General features: G+C 39.6%; 1 protein-coding gene and 1 long non-coding RNA gene across 6 annotated transcripts in view; one reads left to right on the top strand and one right to left on the bottom strand.

Moving 5' to 3' along the window:
• Positions 1-736, bottom strand: part of LOC102147722 (uncharacterized) — a 113,271-nt gene extending 112,535 nt beyond the window's left edge. Inside the window, exon 1 of the long non-coding RNA XR_290332.4 lies at positions 598-736. This is a non-coding gene — a long non-coding RNA (uncharacterized lncRNA). The remainder of the gene's footprint in view (positions 1-597) is intronic.
• DPH5 (diphthamide biosynthesis 5) overlaps positions 1-12,436 on the top strand; it is a 62,812-nt gene that overhangs the window by 26,846 nt on the left and 23,530 nt on the right. Inside the window, exons 1-3 of one of the 5 annotated variants that reach the window (XM_070268619.1) lie at positions 240-854; positions 1,191-1,348; positions 8,148-8,272. In XM_070268619.1, the coding sequence (XP_070124720.1) occupies positions 1,214-1,348; positions 8,148-8,272 (260 nt within the window). In that variant the 5' untranslated portion in view covers positions 240-854; positions 1,191-1,213. Of the gene's footprint in view, positions 1-239; positions 1,015-1,190; positions 1,349-8,147; positions 8,273-12,436 lie in introns of those variants that run through there. The other 4 variants (XM_005610391.4, XM_001488232.7, XM_023641539.2 and 1 more) reach the window with 4 other exon arrangements.

A 12,436-nucleotide genomic window follows, 5' to 3' on the forward strand; every position in this document is an offset into this window, starting at 1 on the left:
AAAGCACCAGGAACATTCTGAATAATCAACACTGTCTAAGATACGCAATGAAAAATGTCTTTTTAACTTGTTTGAGGTCATTAGTGACGTTACAAACAGCATTTTCAGTCAAAACAAACCATTTTGACGTTGGGACTACATCCAACCAACCACTTTACAAGAATTCCCCCTGTGGTAGTAACTGGGGCGAGGTCTGAAATCCCTGAGCATCCTTAAAGGTCACTTCTCTAGGCACAGGAGGGTCTGGCCTTCCCGACACTGAAGATGACGGAGGCAGATTCCAGTTACGTCCCTTGGGGCACTCCAAAATGAGGTTTTGGAGACAAACCCGAGGAATCACTGCCCCGCTGGGAAATCAAAACCACAATCATTGCCGGCTTTGCCAAACTGACACCTCACAGGGGAGGCAGCTGGTTACAACTGAATGAAAAGGCGAGGATGGAAATCTGTGCACTTGGGTAACCCGGGGGCAAAGCAGAGAAGTCCCTCCCAGCCGCCACCCCCTCGTGTGTCTGGAGGAAGAGAGGCGCAGGGCAGAGGGCTCCGCGGCCCAACCTCGTGTCTGGCTCCTCCCGGGTGAAGAGCTCCTGCACTTACCCAGTCCCAGGATGGAGATGTTTAAGCCACTGGCTAAGGGCATCGTGGGCCCGACTCGTCCTTCCCCAAAGGGCACGCGAGGGGCACTAGACGTACTTCCCCGGGCCAAGTGACCTTTCGCCTCCCCACCCTAGCAGCCTGCGGGGTACCACAAGTTGAGCCGGAACCGGGTCTCCCCCGCGCAGGAGCTGGCTTGCCCATCCCCACCAGCTAGTCGTAAAGTGCAGTAAAGGCGCCGGCGTTTTGCGGCACCGTAGGTGAGGTCGGCGGCGTGGATCCTCGCTCGGCTCAACTCTGCCGGTTCGGCAGCTGCTTCTGCGGAGAGGCGGCGGTTAAGAGTTTGGGGAGGAAAGGTGCCCAACTAAGTTTCTCTCAGCGGGTAATTGTCTGCTGTTAGGTAACAAGAGAGGTCGCAGGGTAGGGTTGTTTAAAAATACTTCTTCCAATCTTATTTAATAAGAAACGTGAAGTAGGATTCTCGAATCTTGTGACGTGCCATCCCTCCTCGTGCTGTTTGGGTTTTCATCTTCACTAGATTTTAGGCGTCCTCGGTGTAGCTGACATTTGGTTTTCTTGTTCACTTCGTCCTGCAGCCTCCCTTCCCCTGGATTTTGAAATGCTTTACCTGATCGGCTTGGGCCTGGGAGATGCCAAGGACATCACAGTCAAGGGCCTGGAAATTGTAAGACGCTGCAAACGAGTGTATCTGGAAGCCTATACCTCGATCCTGACTGTAGGGAAGGAAGTCCTGGTAGGTGCTTAAGGTTCTCCAGCCTTCTGGGAAGAAAGCTGTCTAACAGCTGATTTTCATTTCACTAAGCTGAACCGAATTTTCAGGTCTACTTGTTTAAGCCCTTTGTTTAAAACACACCCCCTGCTCATTAAGGATCAGAGGAGTACAAGAATGGAAATCATACATCAGCCAAGTGACTTGGAAAATGAAAGGGTGCTTCGTCTTACTTTACAAGTCTAATTTTGTGGCTTTCTCCGGTCAATAGGAAATTTTACACTCCTGGGGATAGTTATCAAAATCTCTTATTTTGTAAGATAGCCAAGAAATCCTTTCTGAGTTGAATGCTAATGAGGTGGGGACCCACAGCCTTAATGAGTTGGTTATATATTAAGAAACTAAGCTGAAAGCGTCCCCCTTTGAAGTGTTTCCATAGGGAATGCTAATCGCCTTTCTGTCTGTATCATATGCAGAGAGATCTTACCTTTTAAATAGACATCTCCCAGTAAGGCTTATAGCCGTACACTTGTTTATATTGAGTGAATCTGGGACTTAGTAACCATAGGATTTGTTAGTGTATCATACATTTAGCTGACTCATTAAAATTGTGGAGGAGGGGTCAAATTAAGGGCTCAGTAAATTTTAGAGGAGGGATCAAATTCAGGTTCATTGTCACACTCCAAGTAGAATGTACGTTAAGATGAAAAGATTGATGGGCATGTTGTAGGAGGAGGGAAAGGATTTTAGAATTGTCTGGTTTATTAAGTCTCCCACACAAAAAGGTGACCTAGAGAATTTCAGATCTTCTGACCTATCAGATTTGCAACCCAGAGAGTTCTGAAGGTCTCAAAGTTACTTTAAAACCTTAAAGAAGAAGTTAAGGATTGCTGCTTTAGTCGGCCATGCACTGAAATAAAAGTTGTGTCTAATGGCCAGCTTTGATGTGGCTCCAGTTTATTAAGATGGAAACAGAATATCGAAACTCAAGATGGTAGAAAGATTCCTCTCTAATTAGTGGTCAGGGACAACTAGAATGAACTTAAAATCTTCTAAAAAAATATAGACAAATAACCCATCGCTTTTATAGAATTACGTGTCAGAGCATGGCATAGAGGAAAGTTTGGACCTGGTTTTTAAGTCTTTGCTCTTTTGCATATTAACATATGACTTTGGACAAGTCCTTTAAATTTAGTTTCTTACTGTGTAAAATGAGGAGAAAAATGCCTACCTTACAGGTTCTTTTCATAGAGCCTGGCACAGAAGTGTTCAGAGATAGTAGTTGTTAATAGACATGTTTCCAAACTTCTCTAAACCTCAGTTTCTTCATTTGTTATGTGGAGATAATAACCAATTGGAGTGTCATGAAGGGTTTTATTAAGATGATATATTTGAATGTGCTTTGTAAATTTAAGGGCTAGCTAAATGTTAATTTTGGTTGCTGTAATTTTTGGTGTTAATTTTTTCCCAAAAACGTACTTGTAGAGTTTTACTTACAGAGAAGATCTGGGGCTGGGCCCAACGTCACCCACAGGTAAATTGTGTGTACTTTGTTAAGGTGCTAGACTATCTGTTCCTCCACAGTAATGAGCACTAATAGAACTTACTATGCCATGTTTTAAATGCTTTACATGGACTATTAGGACTATTACTCGATAATTACTGTTCACATTTTACGGGCACAGAGGAACTTGCCCAAGGTCATACAGATAGCAAGTGATAGAGCCACAATATGAGCCAAGGCTGTCCTGAGTTGAGATCAGCCACCCTTGACCTTTGTACCATACTGTGTCTCTGTATTCTTACGGATAGATAATTGCGATAATTGCATCACAAAGTATGACTTCAGAGAACAACTACAGAGAAGTTGGGATTCAACCAGAATGGTCAATCCCAGATCCCTCCCTGTCACAAAATTCCATTGGTCTGTTGTCCATGACCACCTCCAGGCCCTCAGTTCATGTTCTTCCCTGAGCACCTTGCCGTACAACATCAGCCACCTTAAATGAATCATTTCTGGAATAAAGGTATAAATAAATAAATTTATGCCTTATATTGTCCGGTAAAATCTCAGAGCCACTTTCTCTTCAACCACTTCCTTTCTTCTTTTCATTTCTACCTTTTTCTTTTTTAAACAAGTTATTATTTTTTTTGTTGTTGAGGAAGGTTAGCCCTGAGCTAACATCTGCTGCCAGTCCTCCTCTTTTTGCTGAGGAAGACTGGCCCTGAGCTAACATCCACACCCATCTTCCTCTGCTTTATATGTGGGACGCCTGCTACAGCATGGCTTGATATGTGGTGTGTAGGTCTGCACATGGGATCTGAACCAGCAAACTCTGGGCTGCCAAAGCTGAGCATGCAAACTTAACCACTATACCACTGGGGCAGGCCTAAACAAATTAATTTTTTAAAATTCTTGATGTGCTTGCACTTAGGTGTACAATCTGGTCTCCATAACGAAATAATTATTACTGTGAAAAAAAAAATTGGAAAATTCTTTTTTCTATAGTGAACATAACACTTTTTTAATCAGTAATCACACAGTATAATATTTTGTAAAAGGCACACATGGATTTTGCTGAAGAAATCTGAAATTTATCTGTTCTTACATGGAAAGCTATTATTTTCAAATTGCCAAACAGGTAGTAGTATTTGTATGTTCTCTATTGTTCAGAGGTTAATTAAACTGGAGACAGTGAATCCAGGAAAGAGTTTTAGTTTTGGTATATACAAGATGAATTTCTTTAGGCACTTTCTTGGATAAATTATTTTATATGCATATTTGATAGAATGCACCTGTGTGCATTGTCCAACGAGTTATACACTATGATCTTTGCTCTCAAGTCGTTTGTGAGTCGTCTACATATACCCAGGAAAACCTAAATAATAATGGAAGATTTAAATAACAATTCATGACAGCAGCGGAAAGGAGAAGCTAAACTTATGTTGCTGGAAAGAACTTAGATGATCTTACTTGAGCCAACAGTCTTGCTTTCACCAACTAAGTGGTATAAGCTGTCTCAAATGTTAAATAATCACTAGTTTTTAATTGTAATGGAATACATGTAAGAGAGAAGATCATTTCAGTCTGTGGTGGTCAGGGAAGACTATGGAATAGATGGAATTTGAGCTGTGTTTTAAAATAACACATCCCAATCATTTTGTTTCTTTTGTTTGAATCATGGTCCAAATAGAAAATGGTAATGTTTGTACAGCTCTGCAGGGTAATTAGAGGAAGCTGCTCATGGCCAAAGGGGACCTGGGGCTCCAGCTACCCTGCAGAAAGCACAGGAGATCACTAATCTCTGCCTGTGTATCCCCATTTGTAGTACATGTCAAGGTTTGGAATCAACCGAGGTTCTGTGACCTTGAGCAGTCACTTTGCTTTTCTATGCTCTTTTTCTTATATGTAAAACAGGGATAAAAATAGTACCTATCTCATAGATTGTGGTAAAGATTAAATGAATTCATATGCATAAATTCTTAGAATGGTGTCTGACCACAGAGTAAGCCTATTTTAAGTGTATTATTACAAGTCTTGTTATTATAGATAAGATTTGATAAGGGAAAGAAAAAGAGTTATTATAGATAAGATTGAGTAAGGGAGAGAGAAAGGGCATTCTTTACTGATGAAAAATAATCGTGAGCAAAAGCATGGAGGAGAAAAAGCACAAGTATTTGCTGCATTTATTCTTGGGCATCACTGAAATAACTTTCATTTTCTCCCAGTGTATCTCTTCCTTCCTTTGTCTTCCTAACCTGCTTTACCTGGATGGCGTCTCGCTCTGTTTCCTTGTCCTCATCGAACTGCTGTGGATTGAGTGGAGGGACAGAAGAGGACAGTAAAGGACTTCACACTGAAAAAAAGGAGGCCGTCCTCTATGACCTTTATTAACTTCCTATTTGTCCTCACCCTGAGTCTGAATCTGCCCTCCCTTCAGTCTTAGAAAATGATTTGTAAGATGAGATTCTCTTCCTGTTCAAGACTAACTCCATCTACGTGGGTTTTTTTCAAACCTCTTTCTCTCCCTTCCTCTCAACCCTTACTCCCATCAGTTATTCTTTTTTCTTTGTGTTCCATCTATTTTAACATCATTCTCCCCTTAGCCTGAAACTATACTCAAATACTATCCATTCTGAAAACTCTTATCTTTTAAACCTCGTCCTCATAGTTATTATTCTCTTTCTATCTCTTCTTTTTCCCAAGCTGTTTGAAAAAGCAGTATACTCTTATTGTTCCCCACTTCCATTCCTGTCTCACACTCCTGTGGGCTGACTTCCTTGTCTCTGAAATATTTCTCTCTTTGTTGAACAATTATTTAGCAGTCGAGAAGCCCAAAGGGCAGTTTTGAGGTTTTTTTTTTTTGAGGAAGATTAGCCCTGAGCTAACATGTGCCGCCGATCCTCCTCTTTTCGCTGAGGAAGACTGGCCCTGAGCTAACATCCCTGCCCATCTTTTTCTATTTTATATGTGGGATGCCTACCACAGCATGGGTTGCCAAGTGGTGCCATGTCCACGCCTGGGATCCGAACCAGTGAACCCCAGGCCATCGAAGCGGAATGTGCGAACTTAACCTCTGTGCCACCAGGCCGGCCCAAGTTTTGAATTCTTAACCTGTTTTATTTCTTTTGACATAGTTTGCCTCCTCCTTGAAATTGGCTTTCAAGGCATGACTGTCTTTTGGTTTTATTCCTACTTTTCCATTTTTCTCAGTCCACTTTGTAAGCACATTTCTCCATTCCTTCTTTGAATGTTAGTAGGTTTGGTTTTTTTTAAAGATTTTGTTCTCTCATTTGTTTCCATATACTTCTTTGAGCCTCTACTCTTACTTTTTGACTAGGTAATACATTAAATTGTTTGAAATTAAAAAGATACTAAGAGGCATACACTTGGAGATTTCTGTCCCAGTTCCGCTTCCTGGAGGCAAATCAAGGCAATCATTACTAATGTCTTGTGTATCCTTCTAGAAATACCCAAAGGTAATTTTAACTTTTAGTTCTTACCCCGTCCCCTATATACAAAATCTGCCAACTTAAAGCCAAGAATGAATTTTGAGTTTTACCTTCATTTTCATGAATGGAGATTAGGGCTGAGATTGTATAAGGCTAATCAATCATTGGATGCTATATAATGTAAATTTAAAATCGTTTGTTAGATCGTACTACTTGTTTTTTTATTTTTCTCTCCTGATCTGGACTAGGTTTGATGCTCCTATAGCACATATAACGCAGTGGTTAACTCCCCACTAGACGTGATGCTCCACAGGGCAGGGGCCATGTATGTCTCATTCACCACTGTTTCCCACCGTCAAGCTTAGAGCTTGGCATGGAGACTGTGCACAAGAAATATTTCTCAAGTGAGTGAGTGAATGAATAATTAAATGAGTGGGTAAATTTAAAATAATATAATGCCAGTCTCTTACTGGTTTTGCTCTCTCTTCCCTTTTTAAACAGCATTTTTCAGGAGGATCAGCTATTTGATTATATTGGGGTGTTTGTGTGTGTTTGTTTCTCTTAAAAGGAGCTTTTTTTATAAACATTCTGTTGTCTCAATTCTATAATAAAATGTTTCTTAAGGTAAGTGATAAATATGGAGTGATACATGATAGAAGTCTTGAGAAGAGAGTGGGGTTTTGTCTTGTCGTTAAATCACTTATCAAATATCATTTAGGATTATTGCTAGCATTAAGCTGGTAGCATGTGTCTTGCTTATCTTTAAGAAATGTGAAAAGTCCGGAAAAAACTATTATTTCCTTCGGTTTTCAGTAATCATATGTGTTTCTCTTATATAAGTGAATATAAATGTTCTGCAACTATTAAGTTTTCTGGATTCATAAAATTAAAGGAAGGTATATAAAAATAATGATTAAGAAAAAATACATGGTAAAAGTGAAAATAAAGAGAACATTTTTCGTCTATAAAAATGCCATTGTCATTTGACTTGTGATATAATCCTTATGACTCAAACAAACTTAGTATGTAAGAAATAGTATTGTCTATCGGTGCATCCACTTGTACTGTATTTGAATTACATATTGCTTTGTCGGAAATCAGTTATGAGATTCATGATTTTGTATAATAGCTTGTAACTACTACCACGTGGCCGCTGGCACACTACTAACTCACTCTTACACGCCGTGCTCCGGTTAAGGTCAGCCTCCTAGGTTTGTTCTCTAGAGTTGAACTTCAGGAGATTAATTCACAAAGCAGTTGTATAGCGACTTCCTATATATTTAGAATCCTTTTCTTTTCCCTGCAACTTTGTCTTTTTTAGCAGGAACTAGGAAATACAGTTTTATATTAGTCTTTCCTGCAATTATATAGGAATGTTGGCTGGTTCTGTAAACAACTAAATCTTAATTTTCTATTATTTCTCATTGACGTTACCTTTTATTTTAGCCAGGGTCCCTTAGATTTTCCTATGGATAATTTAGTGAAACTTAAACTACCATGTATGTTTGTAATTATTGTTTAATGTATTCTGTATTACTATGTTTCTGCAGTAAGGCTCATGCATACTTGTTCTCTCTTCATCCTACAATGTTCTGCCTGGTTTATTAGACCCAAATTTAGAGGTAAATTTAAAATGCAAAAAGCCTCAGATGTTAGAAGGTCTGCCTCCTCTTGGGATATTAAGATAGCCCCAAAGACAGAGTTTAATTGCAACATGATATAGAGTGTTAGCTTATTGATGAATTGTATTCAATGATCTGTGTTTGGATAGTTGCCAAGAGTTGCACCAGCCCCAGACAAAGGTTGTTTTGTGTGTATGTTTTGAAATGATCACCTACTGTTTCATTTTATATTGGACTTAAATCTATAGGAAGAGTTTTATGGAAGAAAATTGATTCTTGCTGATAGAGAAGAAGTGGAACAAGAAGCAGATACTATCTTAAAGGATGCTGATATCAGTGATGTCGCATTCCTTGTGGTTGGGGATCCATTTGGGTAAGTCAAAGCAGACATTTTGAATTTCAATTTATTTACTCTTTTGTTTAATAAGAATTATTCTATTACATTTAAAACCTTTTACCTGCCAGGTCCTGATAAGAGACTCTGTTTCCCTAGATTCTGTCTAAAATTTCGTACTTTAAACTTTCATTATCTTTCCATTAATGAAGAAAATCTGCTTAGTAAGGATGTCATCATATGTATCACTTACATTGGTTATCAAGTGTCAACTCTAAAAGTTTGTATCATTTCTGCTGTTCTTTTAGAAGGTCACTTAGGGCATCAAATGACTTAACTAGTACATCATTATTAAAATAAGTATGTTGGATTATCAAGAGCGGTACCTGCCATTTGGTTTGCAGGTAATTGCAAGCATCTTCTGCTTGCTTTGTCCTAGGCTTTTTTTCTTCTTTTTTAATCATCTAATATTTAGCAATACTGCTGTCACTTTACTTGCCTCAAATTTATCATTTATCAAGCCTCAGATTTCAATTTCTTATATCCATTGGGAGCTCTGTTCTTCCCCATTAATAAAAAGATGGGTTTCTACTTGTCTAGTCAAGCATCATCAATCTCTAATGTCAAGCTAAACAGAAGAATTCTTTGTCTCCAGCTGGTGACCCAAGATTTATGTCACAGATTTAAGGAACATAAGGACAATTAAATCACTATGAGCCCACCACCAAGGATATTTTTCAAAAGAATGGAGTTATATGTGCATGTGTCTGTCAAAAAGAAAGTAATTTGTATCAGTATGAGGTGCCAGAGATTGTGTATCATTATTATACTTGGTTGCAAACGACATTGGATAATCATACATTTTAAAATATTTAAATAGTTTGTTTTAGCCTCTGACATTGTTTTCTGTAAAAGTATGATTTCCTCCAAATTATCAGTACCTGTCTTCCTTTTTTAGCCACAAAATAGTAAAATAAAATGAGGGTAATGAAAAATCCTGTATATAAAATGTCTTGGAACTCCTGTAGTGTCTTCTCATTATCACACTGATTTCTGCCCAAATCCCATGTTTTATATATGCCTTCTGAACTCACCAAGCTTCTCAACTTGATGGTACCACAATTCTAATGGTCACCTCAACGAATAATCTCAGAGTCACTTTTGACTTTCATGGCATCCAGTCACTGACAAAGTTTGGTAAACCAGTGTACTCAAAGTGAGGTTTGTGAACTGGTGCCAGCCCACAAATCTTCTAGTCGAGGAGGAGATGATTACAGAAATTGAGAGTAAGCGTTTAGAAACTTTTATAGTAATTTTAAAAAGTAATTTTATCTCTGGTGAATCTAGTAATAAAAACTTGGAGCTTATATTTTGTATTATTTTATATTTTATTTTTCTAATAGTTAATTTTTATTGCATTTTGAAAAACTATTTTTCCATGACAATTTAGAACTTAAAAAAATACTGGCCTGTCTCCACAGTTAGTTTGATAAGCACTGCTGTTGACTTATTTTACCCAGTTTTTTATGTCATTTCATTCCTTTCCACTCTGGCTACCTCTATTCTACCTAATCCAAACTCTTATTATCGTACACCCTGGCTTAACATAGTGCCCTTTTGCCTGGTCTGGTTATAGACTCTTAATTCATTACCTAGGCTGTGGTCGAATTCCAATTTGTAAAACCACATTGGAAGTCTTACCTGGGCTCAAAATGAGAACATGATTAGTTCCATCTTTGGCTAGACATGAAAAATACCGTCCAGCCTGCCCTCCTACTGATGTTCTGCCATTCTTGTACTGAAACCCACACTCATGCCAACCAGTTTGCGCTTCCCCAGTCATGCTCTTCTCACCATCACACATTTGTTCAAACTATTTTCTTCATCTGTAATGCCCTTTGCCCTGTTTCTGACTGTCAGAAGCCTACCCATCTTTCAAAGCCCAACTCAAACATCACATTCTCTATGCTGTAGTCCCTAATTACCCCTACCCAAAGTTATATCTCTTCCTAACTGCTGACATATCATATTAGTTTTCATGTATTACCTCACAATGTATTTCTTATATGTATATCTACTCTTTAGATTTGCAGGCTGTCCTTCACATTTTTATCTCCTGCCTTTCCTTCACAATAGTTAGTATATAGTACTAACTAGTATATAGTGGACAACAATTAAATATTAATTGAAAGTGTTGTTAAATAGTTTGCCTGAGGTCACAACAAAGGAAGACCAGGCATATCTCAGACTGACATTTATCCATTCGGTACCTTTTGAACATATCTCATGACAGGCACTCCTACGTGCTGGAGATATATATATATTAGATGATGATAAAACAGGTTTATGGTTTAGTAGGGAAGGCCTACAGCAATTGAAGAAAAAATAATAAATTTTAAATTTTGACAGGCCTTAAAGGAAAAAAAATAGGGACTAACAGGGATAGACTTATTTATGCAGAGTCATATGGCAAACCCGTTTTGTGGAGGTGATATTCAAGCAAGTATCTGAAAACTAAAAGGAATAGCAGGAAGGAAGAACATTCTAAACAGAGGGAACCATAAGACTATTCAAGGAATGGAAAGGCCCCAGCAGCAAGAGCGTAGTGAGTGAGACAGAGGGACGTGAGGAGGAGGTAAAGAGGTGGGCAGGAGCCAGGCCTGGTAAGGCCTTGGAGGGAGGAGGGATTTTGTTTAAAGTGCAGTGGTAAACCTTTGGAGGATTTTAAGTTGGAAAGAGTCACAATCTTACTGACATTTTTTTTCAAAAATTTTTTATTTTCCCTTTTTTTCCCCAAAGCCCCCTGGTACATAGTTGTGTATTTTTTTTAGTTGTGGGTCCTTCTAGTTGTGGCATGTGGAACGCCACCTCAGCGTGGCCTGATGAGCGGTGCCATGTCCGAGTCTAGGATCCAAACCAGTGAAACCCCGGGCTGCCGCAGTGGAGCACACAAACTCACCCATTCAGCCACAGGGCCGGCCCCTGATTGTTTCTTAAAAGATCACTCTAAATGCTTGGGTGAATGGACTTTAGGGAGACCAGGGTGGCTCTGGTGGAAGAGAGAAAAAGACAAACTTAAAAATATTTAGAAAGAAGAATGCCAGGATGCATATAGTAGATGAGAAAAAGGAAAGAAGTCTTCCAGGATTCTGTCTTTAGTAACTGAGTAGTTGATGGTGCCTCTCCTTGAAATGATGAAAATCAGTAGGAAAAAGGACTGGAAGAGGGGCTGGCCCCATGGCCGAGTGGTCAAGTTCTGTGTGCTCTGCTTAGGTGGCCCTGGGTTCTCAGGTTTGGATCCCAGGCATGGACCTACTCCACTCCTCAGCCATGCTGTGGAGGCATCCCCCATACAAAGTAGAGGAAGATGGACACAGACGTTAGCTAAGCGACAATTTTCCTCAAGCAAAAAAAAGAGGAAGGTTGGCAACAGATGTTAGCTCAGGGCAAATCTTCCTCACCAAAAAAAAAGGACTGAGGGAAACAAGAATTGGTGTTGATTCTGGAAATGTTATAAGTTTGAGGTGTCATGTAGGCAATTTGATATCTACTAGTGGAGCTCAAGGGAGGGGTTATCCTGAATCTATGGCTTTTGAAGTCATCAATATATAGATGATATTTAAAGCCACAAGAATGGGTGGAGTTACTTCACGAAAGAACAAGAACAAGAGAAGAGGACCTAGAATCAATCCCTAGGAAACTTTGGCATTTCATGGTCTATCAAGAGCCAGAGAAGGAGAAAAACCAAGAAAGTGTGTTGTCACAGAAGCCGAAAAAAGAGAGTGTTTCAAAAAGGAAAGAGTGGGGGCTGGCCCCGTGGCCGAGTGGTTAAGTTCACACGCTCTGCTGCAGGCAGCCCAGTGTTTCGTTGGTTCGAATCCTGGGCGCGGACATGACACTGCTCATCAAGCCACGCTGAGGCAGCGTCCCACATGCCACAACTAGAAGGACCCACAACGAAGAAAATACAACTATGTACCAGGGGGGCTTTGGGGAGAAAAAGGAAAAAAATAAAATCTTTAAAAAAAAAAAAGGAAAGAGTGGTCAGCTTTGATAACTGCTGAAAGATTGAGTAGGAAATGAGGATAGAAAAGTGTGTGTAAATTTAAAGGCACGGTGTTTGGAGCTAATCAGTTGTGACTTTATGGAGGAGTTGGTACTTGGGCTGGGACTGTGTGGGGTTCAGTAAGTGGAGATTGTGGG

Source organism: Equus caballus, chromosome 5 (genome assembly GCF_041296265.1).
Source record: "Equus caballus isolate H_3958 breed thoroughbred chromosome 5, TB-T2T, whole genome shotgun sequence".
Lineage (NCBI taxonomy): Eukaryota > Metazoa > Chordata > Mammalia > Perissodactyla > Equidae > Equus > Equus caballus.